At 41.8% G+C, this 18155-nt stretch overlaps 2 protein-coding genes across 5 annotated transcripts; one reads left to right on the forward strand and one right to left on the reverse strand.

Moving 5' to 3' along the window:
• Positions 1–2726: 2726 nt before the first annotated feature.
• On the forward strand, positions 2727–6707 carry LOC113582941 (5-hydroxytryptamine receptor 1E). 2 transcript variants are annotated; one of them, XM_035529024.1, is made up of 3 exons: positions 2727–2809; positions 4238–4893; positions 5419–6707. In XM_035529024.1, the coding sequence occupies exons 2-3, from the start codon at positions 4318–4320 to the stop codon at positions 5977–5979; spliced, it is 1137 nt and encodes a 378-aa protein (XP_035384917.1). In that variant the 5' UTR covers positions 2727–2809; positions 4238–4317; the 3' UTR covers positions 5980–6707. The 2 variants fall into 2 exon arrangements, with proteins under 2 accessions (XP_035384917.1, XP_026874791.2); XM_027018990.2 differs by lacking the exon at positions 2727–2809 and having other exon boundaries at positions 4153–4893.
• A 3846-nt stretch (positions 6708–10553) lies between these two features.
• On the reverse strand, positions 10554–17891 carry LOC113582936 (tripartite motif-containing protein 16-like). 3 transcript variants are annotated; one of them, XM_035528994.1, is made up of 8 exons: positions 17834–17891; positions 16517–16685; positions 15278–15872; positions 14948–15043; positions 14503–14736; positions 14189–14348; positions 13095–13151; positions 10554–12893 (listed from the first exon to the last, which is right to left on the reverse strand). In XM_035528994.1, the coding sequence occupies exons 2-8, from the start codon at positions 16603–16605 to the stop codon at positions 12364–12366; spliced, it is 1761 nt and encodes a 586-aa protein (XP_035384887.1). In that variant the 5' UTR covers positions 16606–16685; positions 17834–17891; the 3' UTR covers positions 10554–12363. The 3 variants fall into 3 exon arrangements, with proteins under 3 accessions (XP_035384887.1, XP_035384885.1, XP_035384886.1); XM_035528992.1 differs by having other exon boundaries at positions 10554–13151; XM_035528993.1 differs by having other exon boundaries at positions 10554–13151; positions 16517–16671; positions 17834–17875.
• Between the last annotated feature and the right edge of the window lie 264 nt (positions 17892–18155).

An 18155-nucleotide genomic window follows, 5' to 3' on the forward strand; every position in this document is an offset into this window, starting at 1 on the left:
ACTGCCCTGTGTTAACCATGTGTTAGCCCTGTGTTAACACTACTGCCCTGTGTTAACCATGTGTTAGCCCTGTGTTAACACTACTGCCCTGTGTTAACCATGTGTTAGCCCTGTGTTAACACTACTGCCCTGTGTTAACTATGTGTGAGCCCTGTGTTAACACTACTGCCCTGTGTTAACTATGTTTTAGCCCTGTGTTAACACTACTGCCATGTGAACCATGTGTTAGCCCTGTGTTAACACTACTGCCCTGTGTTAACCATGTCTAAGTCCTGTCTTAGGACTACTGCCCCGTGTTAACACTACTGCCCTGTGTTAACTATGTGTTAGCCCTGTGTTAGCCATGTGTTAGCACTAGTGCCCTGTGTTAACCATATGTTAACTCTGTGTTAACACTACTGCCCTGTGTTAACCGTGTGTTAGCCCTGTGTTAGCACTACTGCGCTGTGTTAATCATGTGCTGTTCTCTCTTTACGAGGAGTGGTGTTTGCTCAGTGCTGTTCTCTCTTTATGAGGAGTGGTGTTTGCTCAGTGTTGTTCTCTCTTTATGAGGTGTCTTTTAAAATCCTTTTTCCTGAGGCTGTTAATCTTTCTGCATATTTCATCACATTTGTTGGTTCCCACTTTGCAAACTCCACACCAAGGTACAAAGCACTTCAGACAGACACAGGATGATTTCCCACAAAGCTCTCATTGGCTGCTTGCCATGCTGAATCTGCTAATTGCTACAATTATCCCACAGAAATAATGGCTCCCGCCCACGGCCGACGGGCTGTCAGCGTAGCCAGGGTCAGACCAGCCCTCCGTGGTCACTCGCATTCCAACGGCATGCGAGTCCATCCGTCCGTTCCCAGTGCTCAGTGGAAAACAGCTAAAGAGCTGCAATGCGATGGTGAATGGTGAGGAGAAATGATGCAGCACGACGGTGTTTCTGGTCAGACTGAGCTTGGCTCCGCCTTCTCCAAGAGCTAAACCTCATTAGAATCACTCGATTATGTGAACAGATTAAAGACTAATATGGATATGTGGATAACTGGATATGTGTGATTCAACAGAATTAACTTGAAGAGAGGATTTGTTTCGTGGGTTTACCATGATTCTTCATGCGTGACATCTTACTGGGAAACTAAGACTCTATCTCTCTCTGCATTACCTCATTGGTGAATTCAGTCATGCGTTTGGAATCTAACCTTGAAGCGCACATGTTTCTTCTCATTCTCCAACACAGCCAAATGAAAAACATGATAAAATGGTTTTCCACGTGCGTATTAGTGTCATGCCTGAACAAAGGTGTTTCCAAGGAGTTTAAGTTCATTTTGTTGGATTTGGTGTGTCTGTGCGCTACACTCTCACAGTCCACTTCACCATTTTGGCACAAGATTTGCACAAATTTTGTCTCAGGATTTCTCTTTCTCTCTCTCTCTCTCTCTCTCTCTCTCTCTCTCTCTCTCTCTCTCTCTCTCTCTCTCTCTCTCTCTCTCTCGCTCTCTCTTTCTCTCTGTCTCTCTCTTGCTCTCTCTCTTTCTCTCTGTATTTTTTACTTTTCTTTTACTCTTTTTCTGTCTCAGCTTTCCTTCTTTGACTGTTACTATGACGACATGGAATCAGGATGTGTGGTGTCTTCTGTCCTTTCAACCCCAGAACTGGAGATGCTTGTGTCACCCATACATTTGTGTCTCTTTCTAAACCCTAAACCCTAACCCTAACCCTAAACCCTAACCCTAACCCTAACTCTATCCCTAACCCTAAACCCTAACCCTAACTCTATCCCTAACACAACCCTAAACCCTAACCATAACACAACCCTAACCCTAACCCTAATCCTAACTCTATCCCTAACCCTAACCCTAACCCTAACCCTAAACCCTAACCCTAATCCTAACTCTATCCCTAACCCTAACCCTAATCCTAACCCTAACCCTAACCCTAACCCTAACCCTAAACCCTAACCCTAATCCTAACTCTATCCCTAACCCTAAACCCTAACCCTAACTCTATCCCTAACACAACCCTAAACCCTAAACCCTAACCCTAACACAACCCTAAACCCTAACCATAATCCTAACTCTATCCTTAACACAAACCTAACACAACCCTAAACCCTAACCCTATATCCCAACTAACCCTAACCCTACTCCTAACTCTATCCTTAACAAAACCCTAAACTCTAACCCTAACTAACCCTAATCTGAACTCTATCCCTAACAACCGTAAATCCTAACCCTAATCCTAACCCTAACCTAACCTAACCTAACCCTAACTAACCCTAATCTTAATCCTAATCCTAACACTAGCCCTCCAGAAGGGGCTCTGAGGTCCCATAAACCCTACTGGGGATCCTGTACAAGTGTCCAAGTGCCATCTGACAGCTGCCCTCTAGTGGACAGAACTCTGTTCAATAGTCCTAATAGTAAAGTCCTTTCATTCAGGTGTTCAATCTCTACTTTATCTCTGTGTGCATTTAGCCATCCTGTTTACCTTGTTAACTGTGGTTTCTGCACTTTTATTCTTTTCAAAATAAATATATTATCATTTTTATGTGGCCCAGCCAGGTGGCAGGAGTTAGCAGGTCTGGTAATCATGTTCATGTAGCTGTACCTGAGTGATACACACAGATACACATGAACTAGCAGTGCTAGTGATGGCAGCTTCAACCACTTATAGAACCAAGATGCAAGAGACCAACACACAGTTTAGATTAAACGTCTACTTTCTGTTCTTCCATTCAGGTAAGAAAGCGCCTGCTTCACTGTGACGTGTGGGTCGTAGTGGTGGATGTGATGCTCTGAGACCACACACCCAGGACCAGGTTCCCCTCACACACTGGCAGACAGAATAGAGACTGCTTCAGTACAAAACATTTAAATATGGCAAAACCAGATTAGATCATTAGATTAGATTATTGGATGTGTATCCTGGAGACAAGTGCCATATTATCTTCCTTCTCTTATCTGTAATAGGTCTCTCTCTCACACACACACACACACACACACACACACACACACACACACACACACACACACACTTTTTTCTCTCTCTCACTACTTATTCTGCTCTTTATGGTGCTCTTTATGGTTTATATTGTTGCTTTTGTAGTGTTTGTTGTCACCCAGAGGAGGACGGGCCCCCCCGTGAGTCTTGGTTCCTCTCAAGGTTTCTTCCTCATGCTCTAGGGAGTTTTTCCTTGCCACTGATGCCCTTAGATGGTTCACTGTGTGTGTCAATTCAAATTTATTTATCTACTCATTTTTACAACAGCTGTTGTCACAAAGCAGCTTTACAAATGTCCAAGTCCAAACCCCCAGTGAGCGAGCTGAGGTCGACAGTGGTGAGGAAAAACTCCCTAGAGCACGAGGAAGAAACCTGGAGAGGAACCAAGACTCAGAAGGGCGGGCTGTCCTCCCGAAGGCCGTTTGTGTGCGTGTGGGGACAGGGGATAGCTCTCTTCATCTGGACGCTACAGTTAAAGTCAACAAAAGTAAATAGTTACAGAGCAAAAGAATGAATAATTTCATAAGTTAAAACTGTCAAAGTGATGTTTTAAAACAGAATGAGGTATGCAGTGTGAGTGATGAGTATGAGTGTAAATGTCAGCTGTGCCTGATCGTATCTGGACTGCGTCTTCATGAAGGTTCGTCTTCTGTCGTCCCTTGTTAAGGCTGGAATACAGCAATTATGCATGAATTATGTATTAATTATGCATTAATTATGAACCACCACCTCAGCTGTTCAATAAATTAATTAGAGACTTTTCATCATGATGGTAGAAAAAAACAGTATTACATTAAGAAATGATAAATGCTTCAGAGATGGAATTATCTGCCAGGGTGCTGAGATCATTTAACCTGATAATCTTTTCTTGTTAAAAATAATGTGGAACATGAATAAAAGAAGTCATACGACCCCAAAATAAATCCCCAAAGCATTAGCTTTCAAGATACTGAAATGACTAAAAAACACCACAATGAAACACCACAATAAAACAACCACAATAAAACACCACAATGAAACACCGCAATAAAAACACCACAATAAAACTCCTCAATAAAGCTCCAGATGGATCCGTTTGTTTCCAGGCAGTTCTGTCTGTTTAATTCTGTGTGAATTAAGGTTGCAATCAGCTGTGTGAATTAAAGTTTAGATCAGCTGTGTGAATTAAAGTTGAGATCAGCAGTGTGAATTAAAGTTGAGATCAGCTGTATGATCGGTTCTGTGTGTCCCGCTGACCCCACTGCAGGACTGCCGCGAGGCCTGCTGGATCACCCAGGCAGACTGGACCCGTCCTGCCCACCGAGAGTGATACAACTCGGAGCAGAGATGGAGCGATACCTCAGTGAAAGTTCTGGAGCTCCACCTTTACCTAACAGCACCAACACCACCTCCGCTCCAGGGGCAGCAGTGCCTGTCACCATGGTTACAGAGCGTCTCGCGGTGGTGACGGTGTTGGTGTTGCTGACATTGCTGACAGCCATCGTCAACGCCGCTGTCATCACTGCCATCTGCACCACCAAGAAGCTCCACCTTCCTGCCAACTACCTCATCTGCTCATTGGCTGTTACGGACTTCCTGGTTGCGATACTGGTGATGCCACTGAGCATCCTTTACATTGCCATGGAGACGTGGTGCCTGGGCCGGGTGGTGTGTGAGGTGTGGCTGAGCGTGGACATGACCTGCTGCACCTGTTCCATCCTCCACCTGTGTGTGATCGCGCTGGACCGCTACTGGGCCATCACCAAGGCCATTGAGTATGCGCGCAAGAGGACCGCCCGCCGCGCCGCTGCCATGGTAACCAGTGTGTGGCTCATCTCCATCTTCATCTCCATGCCCCCACTGTTCTGGCGTCACCGTGGCGACAGGGGCAGGGCCAGCGTGTGTATCATTGAGCACGATCAGGTCTGTATGAAATGAGAAATGTGTAGGCATGGTCTGAGGACAGTGTCTGTGGGCGTGGTCTGAAGACAGCGTCTAGGGGCGTGGTCTGACAGTCTGCAAAGTATGTATTGTCTAATAAAGCAAGTAATGTTCTGACAGCAGTAGTGTGTCCCTGCATGCCCTCTACCTATTCAGGCATTCATAAGTGTGTGTGTGTGTGTGTGTGTGTGTGTGTGTGTGTGTGTGTGTGTGTGTGTGTGTGTGTGTGTGTGTGTGTGAATGTGAAGGTATGTCTCATTTCTCGCCCACGCCTCGTCCCAGTATGTGACTATTGGGTTTGTGTCTGGAGCCAGTGTGTGGACCTACAGCTGTGATGTCTAAGATCACTAAGACCATTCTGGCGCCCCCTTTGGCAACATGCTGCCATGTCTACATCTCTACGATCTCTGCAGCAGGGCCCCTAGTGTTACTGACGGTTCATCGGGTGATGTTGAGGTGCTCCAGAGCGCCCCCTGTGTCTCAGACTCACACTGTGGTGTTTTCCAGGTGGGCTACAGCATCTACAGCACGTTCGGGGCCTTCTACATCCCCATGACGCTCATCCTTGTCCTGTACTCGCGCATCTACAGCGCCGCCAAGACGCTCTACCAGAAACGCGGCTCCTCGCGGCACCTGAGCCGCAGCACGGACAGCCAGAACTCGATCAACCACTGCCGGGTCACGCACGCCTTCTGCCTGTCTGACCTCTCCACCTCCGACCCCACCATGGAGTTGGACCACCTCAATGCGGCTGCCCACGTGGTGTCCCCGGAGAAGGACGGCGACGCTGGCACCGATGAGCGCGACCAGATCTGCAGCTCGCGGGAGAGGAAGGCAGCCCGTATCCTCGGCCTCATCCTCGGGGCCTTCATTGCCTGCTGGCTGCCCTTCTTCATCAAAGAGCTGCTGACGGGTCTGAAGCTGCTTCAGCCATCGCCACGGGTGTCCGACCTGCTGACCTGGCTGGGGTACGTCAACTCCCTCATCAACCCACTCCTCTACACCAGCTTCAACGAGGACTTCAAACAAGCCTTCCGGAGACTTCTGAAGCGCAAGGAGCACACGTAGACACGGGCATGAGAACATGGAGAACTCTGTTTAACACAGACAGGTCTAATGACTTTACTATGCATCTGTAACTCATCAGACTGACACTATGATGCAGTCTCACCACAGCGATGGTGGGAAGCCCCAAAGCTTTTGTCGTGAGGTTCTCTGTTATAACCTCAGTTATCTGTTATAACCCCAGTTGTCTGTCTTATAACCCAAGTTCTCTGTTCTAACCCCAGTTCTCTGTGTTATAACCCAAGTTCTCTGTTCTAACCCCAGTTCTCTGTGTTATAACCCAAGTTCTCTGTCTTATAACCCCCAGTCAGGATCTGTAATCCATTCTTCTGACACTGAAGTCCCAGTACAACCACCCCTCTACAACACTGTGGTCACTACATTATATACTTCATGTTAACTTTGCTCGGTGTCATACTCAGCTTACACTCAAGGGAGAGCTGTTCTAGCATTCAACCTGACCTCTGCATTTCTGTAGTCACACATCACTGACAGATGTAGAGAAACTTCATTTTAACGGACTTCTGTTGCCATGATAACACTGACCATGTTACTATATGATAATTGAGATATGTTGTTTTTTTTTCTTAAAGAAATAAAGTCAAATTCAAGTCTACTTCCATGTATTAGTAGACAAACTGGTTTCTGTGGAATATATTTGATGGGTTGGAAATTACAGACGTGATGCTCTATTAGATGGAATGTGAATAAAGGAATTTGGCCAACACTGATATGATGTATAACCTCTGTGTGTGACCACACCTGTGCGTGACCACACCTGTGTGTGACCAGACCTTGTGTGTGACCACACCTGTGTGTGACCACACCGATGAAAGAACCAAAGAGGCCATTAAAAGTTGCCATGCTAGTGTGTGTGTGGGTGTGTGTGTGTGTTTGTGTGTGTGTGTGTGTGTTGTGAAGAGCGTTACCACTCTTGACAAGTGCTTCCCATCACCTCTGTGGTCTGGAGATGTTCAGTGACCAAACACACCCACCTTTTACATTTACATTATTTACGGCATTTAGCAGACGCTCTTATCCAGACTTACAAAAGTGCTTTGTCATTTACCAATGGAAAACCTCCTAACCAGCACAGCAGGTTAGAGTCCAAGACACCAGTGATCTAGAATACTGTAGAAATACAGGGAATTAGTGCAGATATCTAGAAGTACAAAATACATAAGGTCTATCTTAAACAATAATAAGTGCAATAAACAATATGTGCAATGATAAGTGCAATAAACAATAAGTGCTAGAGTTTTAGCGGTGATGGTTTGGTTGGTTTAGTCATCGTAAAGTACGTTGGGTCTACAGCTTCTAGTCTCTGGCTCTAGGTAGAGCCAGTAGAGGTGTGTGTGTGTGTGTGTGTGTGTGTGTGTGTGTGTGTGTGTGTGTGTGTGTGTGTGTGTGTGTGTGTGTGTGTGTATTAAGAGTTGTGGACCTCTGTCTTAAATGTTCTGTTTCTCTGGAAACTGTGTACTTCACTATAAAAATCTCTCTCTATCTATCTATCTATCTATCTATCTATCTATCTATCTATCTATCTATCTATCTATCTATCTATCTATATATCCTGTTTTATGTGATTACTTAATTAAAGTACTTAATTAAAGTAGCAGTTTCTAGGGACATTTTATGTTATTATTATCATTATTATTATTATTATTATTATTATTATTATTATTATTATTATTATTATTATTATTATGTGCACTTGCGCTATGAATCTCTTTACTCTGCCACGCATGTACATTTTCTGACAGGACAATAGTCATTCTGCATGATCTCCCAGCCTTGTCCACCCGTGTCCTTGACTGGTTAGAACATGTGACTTAAAGATGCAAACGTTTGGATGTACATTGTGATGTGTGACCACAGAACACGTACTTACAGGTGCACAGTTTCTCTTCAGTGTAAATGTCAGAAGTAAAGATATTTTGATGAGTCATCCTCTCAGTCTATTGGTCTGTAAGCATCAAAGAGTAAGTTTGCTCATATAACCCATACAATTTTGACAAATATATTGATTCACAGGGAGTTTTCTGTAGAGTTGATTCTGTCTTATTCCTAGACTTTTATTTTGAAGGACCTTACTAAATCTACATGAATTAAAAAAAATAATCATGGGTACAAATTGTCAGCATTATTATATACATTTGGAAAATACATTTATGTGTACAAACGAATTTGCATTTTCAGGTTAACATATTGTGAAGGCAAGAATTCCCAAAATTATTGCAGGACTTTTATTTTGAATTCCCAGGATGCCCATCAGCTCACTTTTATTAGTTCAATTATGTTTAATTAATGCTTATTGTGTTAGCTAGCTAATTAGTTTAATTAACTCAAATTCTGTTTAATATTTAATATTTGTTGTAGATTTTGTTTGCTTATGTTCACAAGAGGTTTTTAGTCATGTTCCTTTTTGATTTAGCGCTTAGATTTACCCTCTTTGTATGTGTGTGTTTGTGTGTGTGTGTGTGTTGTTGTTGTTGTGTTTGTTAAGAGAGTGTGTTCTTTGTGTGTGTGGTTGTTGTTGTTGTTATTGTGTTTGTTAAGAGAGTGTGTTCTTTGAAAACTCTTCACTGAAGCACCTTGATGTCAGAAGTGGGATTCAGCAGTGTGTGTGCAGGAGGAGTCAGTACTGGAACTTCCTGAATGACAGAAGAGCACGTGGAGCTCACCACACTGGATAAGATAGAGAGGAACAGTCAAGGGTTACAGTCCAGGGATACATAGTCCAAGGTTACACAGTCCAGGGATACATAGTCCAAGGTTACACAGTCCAGGGTTATATAGTCCAGGGTTACACAGTACAGGGATGCATAGTCCTGGGTTACACAGTCCAGGGTTACACAGTGGACGAGGTCTTAGAAGAGACAACCTGCCGAGCGGCTCCCAAGTGCCTGTAGAGTGACTGGTGTGCTGGTGCATGAAGAAGGGACGCCATGCCAACCAACGCCAGGCCAACCAGCACCATGCCAACCAGCACCATGCCAATCAGCTCCATGCCAACCAGTGCCATGCCAGGGTGGTAACATAATAAAAGTGTTAACGGTAAAAAGAGACAGATTAATAACATAAAACATAAGGGAGTACTAAGATTCTGTGTCCTTTCAGAATAATTTGTGGACAGAGCTTCAGCAAAGGATCCTGGGTAAGCTTTGGTGGACCTAAGGGTAAGATATATGACCTCTCCCCAAGGCTCAGGACCGTATAGAAAAATCTTCTTTAGAAAAAGGTTAAGAGAAGTCTTCTCTTGGAATGTGGTGGTAATGGGTTCCAACTGGTGTGGGAGTTGAATATCAGTATGTATATGATGACTAATGTATGGATGGATCTAATGGTGGTGAACGCAAACACTAGTATGTAAAAAGGTGAATACAGGTGCCTCAGCAATGCTTGTTAACGTTAACCTGCAGGAAAGGACAGGACCAGCTATTCTCTTCTACTAATTGTGAAGTCTGCATTTTTATGTTTGAATGTTTAACTTTAAAACCCGCTGAATGGGGATTTAGGAACGACACTCCCCTACAGATTTGTGTCTGGAGTAACATCACTGAATGAAGTGACAGGGCTTCTGACTCCTCCTGGCAGAGATTAAGACTTCAGACAGCCATTCTGCTGTCTTTGGATTTCAGTATTTAATCCACAGCTCCAGTTCTGTGTTCTTCATCCAGAGAAGATCCTCCAAGATAATCACCTCACCTTTACTTACTTCTGTTTGAGTTTGACCCATTTGGAGAATAACTCCGTCAGGTGGACGTACAGTTCATGAGGTGTTTCTCCAGGATGAATTTCCAGTGAACATCCAGTTCATGAGGTGTTTCTCCTGGATGAATCTCCAGTACACAACACCTCTGGCACTATGTTTCCTGAATTCTTTCAGATTTGGCCAAAGCGGCAGCCTTGTCTCATTCAGAGATTAAAGAGCTCCAAGACAAAGTAAAGTACAATATAAACAGCTCCATATAAACCCCCTAGTAACATAAATATATCCTAGTAACATTTATACAGGACACCAGCACTTCATACAAGTCCATCAAAAGATGACAGCTGTCCCTTTTATAACTGTCCCCAGTTAGAGGGCTCCACCTCCAAAAAGTGTCAATCACCTCTAGTCCCACCCCTCAGTCACCTCATTACACTCAGAACTGTGACATGTTTCAGGAACAAAGCAAGTTGCAAGTGATTATAACAAAGAGCAGATTTTAATAAAAACCCCAAAACAGGAAGAAACAAACAAAACATGCTAGTAATGACAACAGCAACAAACACAGACAAGTGACAGACAGCTGTAGTAGCTGAAGTGTAAAGCACTGAACATGGTCACCTGTGGGTCTTGAATAGGAGTTAGTGAGATGAGGGACAGGTGCAGGTGATTACTAATAAACAGGTGATTGTGAATAGGGGAGTGGTTATGAAGTGTGATTTGTGGTTCTTTGGTGATTGATGACTGGGGCGTGACAATAATAATACATTGTTGTTAATTACCAGTAGAACACAGGACAGCAGTGTGGAACTTCTGTCTACTGTCTGGTGGAATAAATGGGCAAAAAATAAAATCAAACACTGGATGAACTTTGCAACATTTATTTCAGAGTAACTCACCCAACAAGACTTTTATGCTTTAAAGTTTACAGATTCAAATGATTACATGAAAAAAAATGAGTAAATGGATCAAAAATAAATATAATTTAATTAGTTCTTCAGGAGTTGACCATCCCTGTTAATTCTTTTCCAAATATGTAAAAGGGGAGGAATGCTTATGTGTCCTAACAAATAAAGCCCTTCTGTTACAAACTGAGGAAACTAACAACTCCCACAAAGTAAATGAAGCTTTTACTGAGACTTTAACCCATTCAAGCCCAAACCAGATGCGTATGAGGTTTCTTGAGCCCTTTGCTAATGCAGATTAAGACCCTGATACTGCTGGTTTATCTACTACAGGAGCTTCATACAGTACACTGAAATTCATCTGGTTACTAGGACTTCTGCTTTATATAGATGGAGAAGAGAAAAGAACTCCAGTATTCAATATTAAAGTAATATATTCACACTTTATGTTGCAGAGAATAGTATATGATAATCATATCATAATAAATATGTAATCATATAATGATATGTAAATAATAATCATGCAAGTGAATCATGTAATCATGTATTAAAATAGTTACATAAAATGACTTAAAATGAATCAGATGTGATGTAGGGTCATGCAGTCATGCCCAATATTATATAAATACAGTTTCAATCAGACGGAAACTTCTGAGACATCAAGAATATAGTTTGATTCAATAGAGGTTTATGTTCCTCATCACTGGCCTGCTGATTATACCTGTATTCAACTACACCTGTCTATTTAAGCCTGCCTATTTGTTCCTGTCTTAGTGCAGTACTGCCACCACTCTTAGTGAATGGTGAGTGGTTTATTCCACTGCCTGTTTGTTGTAGTGACCCTGTTTTGTTGTTCTGGGATTTCTTTGCTAATGCAGACTAAGACTCTGACACTGCTGGTTTATCTACTACAGGACCTTCATACAGTACACTGACATTCATCTGGTTAATTGGACTTTTGGTTTCTACAGATGGAGAGAAGAGAATTCACTGATTAAAATATAACACGTAAACAATCTGATACAATTTTACAGTAGAAAATACAGAAATCCAATTTATCCCAGATACATGTTTCTATGTTTAATGGGGCCCTGTGTAGATATGACATGGGCTCATGTATTGTGAGGAATTTATTTCAGAGATAATCCACAATATGATTTATGATCTAATCATCACAAAAAAGCTGATTTCACTTCTTTGAACTTCAGAAACACTTTGCTGGCACAGCTTATGAAAGACCTCTGTTGAAATGTCTTGTTTCTCTGCAAACCTCTGATTATTTTAAGACTCATGAAGCAAAATGTATCCTGAAATTATGTAGGAATCAAGTTACATGTACATGTTTATTACTATAAAAAAGTGACAGTAATTGACCAAAATAAACTCATGGGCCTCTTTCTGTGTTTTCTTATTGTGCCCAACAGTGAAACTAATGATTCCTAACCAACAGTGAAACTAAAGAGTCCTAACCAATATCAGAGAGACTGAGCTGGATAAATGAACAATATCATGTAGGACCAGTGTTACAGTGTGCATAGATTTCTCATCTTCCCATGACTGACCATAATGTAGCACAGACACATTATTAAGGATCACATAATCTCACACATGATCCATCACTAACAAAGAAGCAATGACCCATTCTGAACTAGCATAGAGGGGCTAAGTGAATATGGTGTGAAAGACTATTGTATGTACAGTAGATACAGACTAAAACTGATTTGACTCCTAATTAAATCAACTTAATTAGAATAGTAAAATATCAAAACATTATTTTGTATCACATAACCTCACAGTTGAGCCTCCATAGACCCCAAACCCAGCATAGAGAGGCTGAGTGAATGTGGTGTGGATTGTGTGTAGGAGGGTCATTGTGTCAGAGACTCTGTAGAAGGACAGAGTTCCTGCACTGTGATCCACATACACTCCTATTCTGGAGGACGGTGGGTCTGGGATCTCAGTATTAATGTTGTTGTGCCAGAAAGTGAGAGTAGAAGAACATGCCAGACTCCAGGACTGAGTGTTGTAGCCAAACCCACACTCATTACCCTGTCCTTTCCTGGTGATATCTTTATATGAGACTGATATGTACACTCCCCATCTCCCATTGTTCCACTCAACCTCCCAGTAACAGCGTCCACACACACTCTCCTTACACAACACCTGATCCCAGTAGTCAAATCTCTCTGGATGTTCAGAGTATGGCTGGACTTTCACACTGTTTGTCACCACTCTGTTCTTCTCAGACAGAATGAGGTAACGATGTGCTGTGTTGGGATCCAGAGTCAGCTGACAGAAATCTGAAAAAGAGCATTTTAGGTTTAATTCACAAAATATATTAATGTAAATAAAAATAAAATTATCTGTGCTTGTTACAGTTCTCATACATTTCCATGTTGAATAGTTAATGATTACAAAATGTCTGTTACCATGGTAGCAATGGCAATTTAATTCTGAAATCAGCATGTTTCTCTTTCTGTGTGTGTGTGTGTGTGTGTTACATTTCAAGAAATCTTCTCTGGTCTTTGGCTCTGATGGTAAAATCTGAACTGCTGCAGCTGTGGAGAAACAAAATGTCCAACAGAATGAATGAATGAATGAATGAATGAGGCCCAAATGAGGCCCATCCAGAACCTGATCAGACTAACAGTGGGATTATATGTGGATTATTTATTTAAAAACAAAACATTCCTGAATCTTACTGTGAATAACGGACTTTGGCAAAGTTCAGTCAGTTTATTCAGGAAGATTATTTGTCTTCATTTGTGTCTCAGTTATTCTCTCTTCTTTCTCTCACCCCCCCCCCCCCCACCATGTGTGTTTGTGGTGTGTGTGTGTGTGTGTGTATGAAACCAAATATTTCACCAATAGGCTTTTTATACCATTCACAAGTATAAAAAACAAAATGAAATAAATGTTATTTTCACATAGTAATTAAACATTTTGGAATACAACTAACTGTGTCTGTAACCTATTTAAGGCCAGTCATGAAATGAATAAAATACTCGCTACACACACACACACACACACACACACACACTCACACACACACACATACATACAGACACACACACACTCACTCACACACACACACACACACACACACACACACACACACACACACACACACATCTTCTTTCTCTCTCCTCTGTTTGTTTCTATATATGGGTGAGGTTTAATGTTTTTGTTGTTGTTTATTTAATATAAGAATCACTTTCAAACCATTATCACACAAATGTGTGTGATTAGAGCTGCCAGATTATATTTTATAGATTACAGATTATGGCTGTTTCACCTGCTTGACGTGACAATCCCCATCACATCACCCTCTCTCCTTCAGGGGGTGATGGTCTCTGTCACCACACTGCCTTCCCCATTGAGGAGAGCACACCTCCACTACACCCCTTCCATGAGTCCTCCACACTCCAGCCCTTCATCATCCAGGGTCACGCCCCTGTCCCTCACCAGGGTTCACACACTGGGCATTATACCATCCCCCTAACAGCAGAGGGTGGGTTCTTAACCATGAACACACTCCTGATGGTCTCTACAGCACCATCCCACTTCTGACACCACATTCTGTTGCTCCTCTTACCACATGGAGAGATTTTGCTGAATTCCTCTTTACAGAATGTCTCTATTCGCTCCTTCAGATCAGAGAGAGATTTCTTCACTCCATCAAATGAGGGATGTTGATGAACAGAGATGCTGTATGACTCCACAGATCCAGAAGAGACACAGAGAGATGGGAAACTCTACAGAGAACAACATCGTGGACATGAATGAATGAATTAATACAGTATATAATTTCAAGCATTTTTAATGCATTTTTAATAAACTTTTGTGAAGAGTCATTATTTAAACTTGATGAGAAGCAGGTTCCTCTGTAGCTGAGACAGAGTTTGTTACCTGGAGGAAATGGATGTGATCCTCTGTGTGGGAGAGCTGCTCCAGCTCAGCATCTCTCCTCTTAAGATCAGCAATCTCCTGCTCCAGTTGATCCAGGAGTCCTTCAACTCGACTCAGTTCAGTCTTCTCCTGATCTCTGATCAGCTGTCTCACCTCACAGCGCTTTTTCTCAATGGAGCGGATCAGCTCAGTAAAGATCCTCTCACTGTCCTCCACTGCTGCCTGTGCAGAGCGCTGTTAGGAGACACACAGACAAGATGGAGGTCCATTTAAAGCTGAACTATCATCCACTCTTTCACTGTGACCCTGGATGACTTACAGTGCACATTGTGGTTGTGTAGGATCCCAAAGTGTCCAAACACTGGTATCCTCACTGGCTCACTGGTGGAGAGGCCTGACTGAGCTCTGAAATAGCTGCTCCAGCAGCTCTCTGCTCAGTACTCACCTTAAGAGTGTCCACAGCCTGCTTCAGCTCCTGGACCTTCTTCTCTTTCTCCTGGATTCTCTGCTGGTGTTTCCTCTGCTCCTCCTGTAGCTCAGACTGGGGGTGAATACAGTATGTTCAGATGGTTGGAAATGATGAGCTGTGACGTTGAACATTAATATCATCTAAGCAGATAAAGTTTACTTTTATTCCACAGAGATTAGAGACTGTCATGTGTTAAACATCAAAATGGGTGTTGGCTGTTCTCATGTTCACTGACTGATCCATCCTGTTTATTACGAATGTTTAGTAACGACCATAAACTGGTTCTACAAGATTTCTTGTTCTCACCTGTTTCTTATTTCTTTCTGCTGCAACTGACACTGTATTGTGACCTTTGTGTTCATACATCATACACAAATTACAGATGAAACTTTGATCAGTATGACAGAAGATCTCATTCAGTTTATCATGTTGAGAGCAAATCTTCTCTTGTAGTCTTGTGGAGGCTTTAACCAGTGCGTGTTTCTTAAAGGCAGGAGACTGATAGTGAGGTCTGATATGAGTTTCACAGAAGGAGGCCAGACACACCAAACAGGACTTGATGGCTTTGTGTTTTCTCCCAGTGCAGGAATCACACTCTACATCTCCAGGTCCAGCGTAACAGTGAACAGGTGAAGCAGCTCGGAGTTCTGTCTTCTTCAGTGTCTCCAACACTTCAGCCAGCATGTAGTTTCTACATAGAACAGGTCTTGGAGTGAAAGTCTCTCTGCACTGAGGGCAGCTGTAGACTCCCCTCTGATGATCCTTATCCCAGCATTTATTAATACACACCATACAGAAACTGTGTCCACAGGGAATAGCCACTGGATCCTTCAGTAGATCCAGACAGACTGGACATCTGAACTGGTCCTGATCTTCTGAAACTCTGGCCTCTGCCATTTTCCTGCACAGAGAACAATATCATTCCTTCTTTAGTTTTCCACTGGAGGTTTGTGGGTAATGTAGTTTTCTAAGGGAAGCTTCTACCAGCAGTTAGCACTTGTACAAACTGCATGCAGCTGTGTGTGAAGGGTGTGCTGAGGACACTGATGGACAGACAAAAGACACCAGACACGTGTGTTTAAAACAGCTGTGAGACTCCTGCTTTAATACCCAGCATGTTCTAACACCCTCCTGCTATAACACTCTTTTACTGTTCTTCCATTAGAACACAGATCCACACTGAATAACACTGGATGATCAGATCATTAAACTGGCAGTAAATGTCCTCAGTGAAGGTCCTCCCTACTTCACTGAGTTCCCTTCATATCCATCGTTAGGCAGATGGGGTCCCTGCTAACAGGAGGGTAAAGCTTCCATTATTTATCTGCATAAGAGTAATCTGTATCTTTGTTATATTCATTTGATTTTTTTTTTTCTGCTATTTACAGTGGTTATTGAGGTTTGGTATAAACACCCTCTGTAGTACTGTTTTAAATGGTTAATTTCATATTAAGATGTTCTGTAAACAATCAGACATTTTTCTAAATTTCTAAATAAATTTTCCTGCTTTGATTCCAGTCTTTCGCTTTCTCAGTGGATGTCTACCTGTTAATCATCAATTCCGTGAACTTCTCAGCAGAGAGATTTGGACGTCCTCCTTCGATGCTGTGATAATCTCTGTACATCTCTGCCATGATACAGTCTAGATGGATGATGTTCAGAACGGAGCCCTCAGACAGAACCAACTGGACTTCACCAACCTACAAAAAGTAAACTAATAGACAAACTCGATTTTAAGACCAAACTGTTACTGTCATAATTCCTGATTAACTCCTGCAGCAGACTGAACAGATTAAGTCAGAAAGAATCTCTCAGTATATTATCACACAAATGCCCTGATGGCCCCTTTGACAGGACATGATGGCCAGAAACCTCAGATATTTTTACATGTTTTAAGTCTTTATGTGTTTAATTTCTATGCACTTCTAACTGACATTTCTCCTGTTGAACAGAATAGGAAGACACTGTCCTGCATCTTTAATAAAGAAAAATAACTAATTAGAAGCTTTCTGAATGAAAATATTGAAATATATGAAATATATGTTATATGAAAATATTTAATAATCTAATTTATATATTTATATATATAATATACTGTATCTCATTAATTTGATCATTAGTTAAACATTCTTTGTTCTCAGAAATGAATGCCTAAATATGACAGATTCAGATGACATTGCTTAATACATTTTAACTACAGTTCTGTTTTATAGTGCTTCTTACAACAGAAACTACCACAAAACAGCTTTTTACCACAAACGAGTCTCCCACCAATCATTCTGTTTCTCTGAGAACAAATGTAACTTTAAAGTACAATATTAGTGCCTTCCTTAGCTAACACAAGTAGTCTACTCAAGTAGCACAAGTAGTCAAGTAGTCTGTGCTCCATATAATCTGTAAATATGAGGTTTATCTGAAAGATTCCGTGAAACAAAGATGACTAATGTTACAATATTGGTACAGTCATCTTAACCGTGTCGCTTACACCTCGGTTCAAGTAAAGCAGCGTCGTTGATGTGGCTGTTCAGTGAGAGCCTGATATAGTCCTGATAGTAAAACACTTTACAGCGACTTCTCACGTTCAGAGATTTAATAACGTACGCTGTACAAATATGACTAAAATTTCATTAGACGGGCTGCCGTGTTTGTCTCTTCAGGAGGGGGAACTCCCCGCGTTTAGGACTCTTTAAGGTAAAAGTTCGTGTTTTATGAGGAAATAAAGGCCATCAATTTGCTACTAGTAAACTATGACACCTAAAGTTAAGACAGGCAGAAGTACTCGTGCTAAAACAATTACTAAAGCCTAATTTACAACCATAATGTATAATCGTATTCGTTTATGTCATAAAAATGTAAACTTACCTAAGCAAAGTCTGAGAGCAAGCAGGTATTCTGCGTGTTTTGAGAGCGAGAGCGCTTCTATCGCTTTCGTTCTCATATGACAATATCTCTCAGTGACCAGTAGAGGGAGACATCGAGGCACTCTGGATAACAGCTTTTACTCTGGTACGTTTACATGAACATCATAATATAACAATTTCATTACATTACAGCTATTACTAATGAAAGTGTTTTACTTTTTATGAATATTTTGTTACTGAGTACAACATTTCGAAACCCAGACCAGAGGAACTAAAGTGGACTGATGAATTAGCTTTAATTATAAATTAAAAACACACATGTA

This window comes from Electrophorus electricus, chromosome 8 (genome assembly GCF_013358815.1).
Source record: "Electrophorus electricus isolate fEleEle1 chromosome 8, fEleEle1.pri, whole genome shotgun sequence".
Taxonomy (NCBI): Eukaryota; Metazoa; Chordata; class Actinopteri; order Gymnotiformes; family Gymnotidae; genus Electrophorus; species Electrophorus electricus.

Excerpts from the sequence above, each read along its gene's own strand:
- LOC113582941 (XM_027018990.2), top strand. The coding sequence starts at position 4,201 with ATGATCGGTTCTGTGTGTCCCGCTGACCCCACTGCAGGACTGCCGCGA. Across the intron at positions 4,894-5,418 it reads GTATCATTGAGCACGATCAG|GTGGGCTACAGCATCTACAG; the intron begins GTCTGTATGAAA and ends GGTGTTTTCCAG.
- LOC113582936 (XM_035528992.1), bottom strand. The coding sequence starts at position 16,605 with ATGGCAGAGATGTACAGAGATTATCACAGCATCGAAGGAGGACGTCCA. Across the intron at positions 15,044-15,277 it reads CAGAAAGAAATAAGAAACAG|TCTGAGCTACAGGAGGAGCA; the intron begins GTGAGAACAAGA and ends ATTCACCCCCAG. Across the intron at positions 13,152-14,188 it reads CAGCAAAATCTCTCCATGTG|CTGCAGCAGTTCAGATTTTA; the intron begins GTAAGAGGAGCA and ends GTTTCTCCACAG.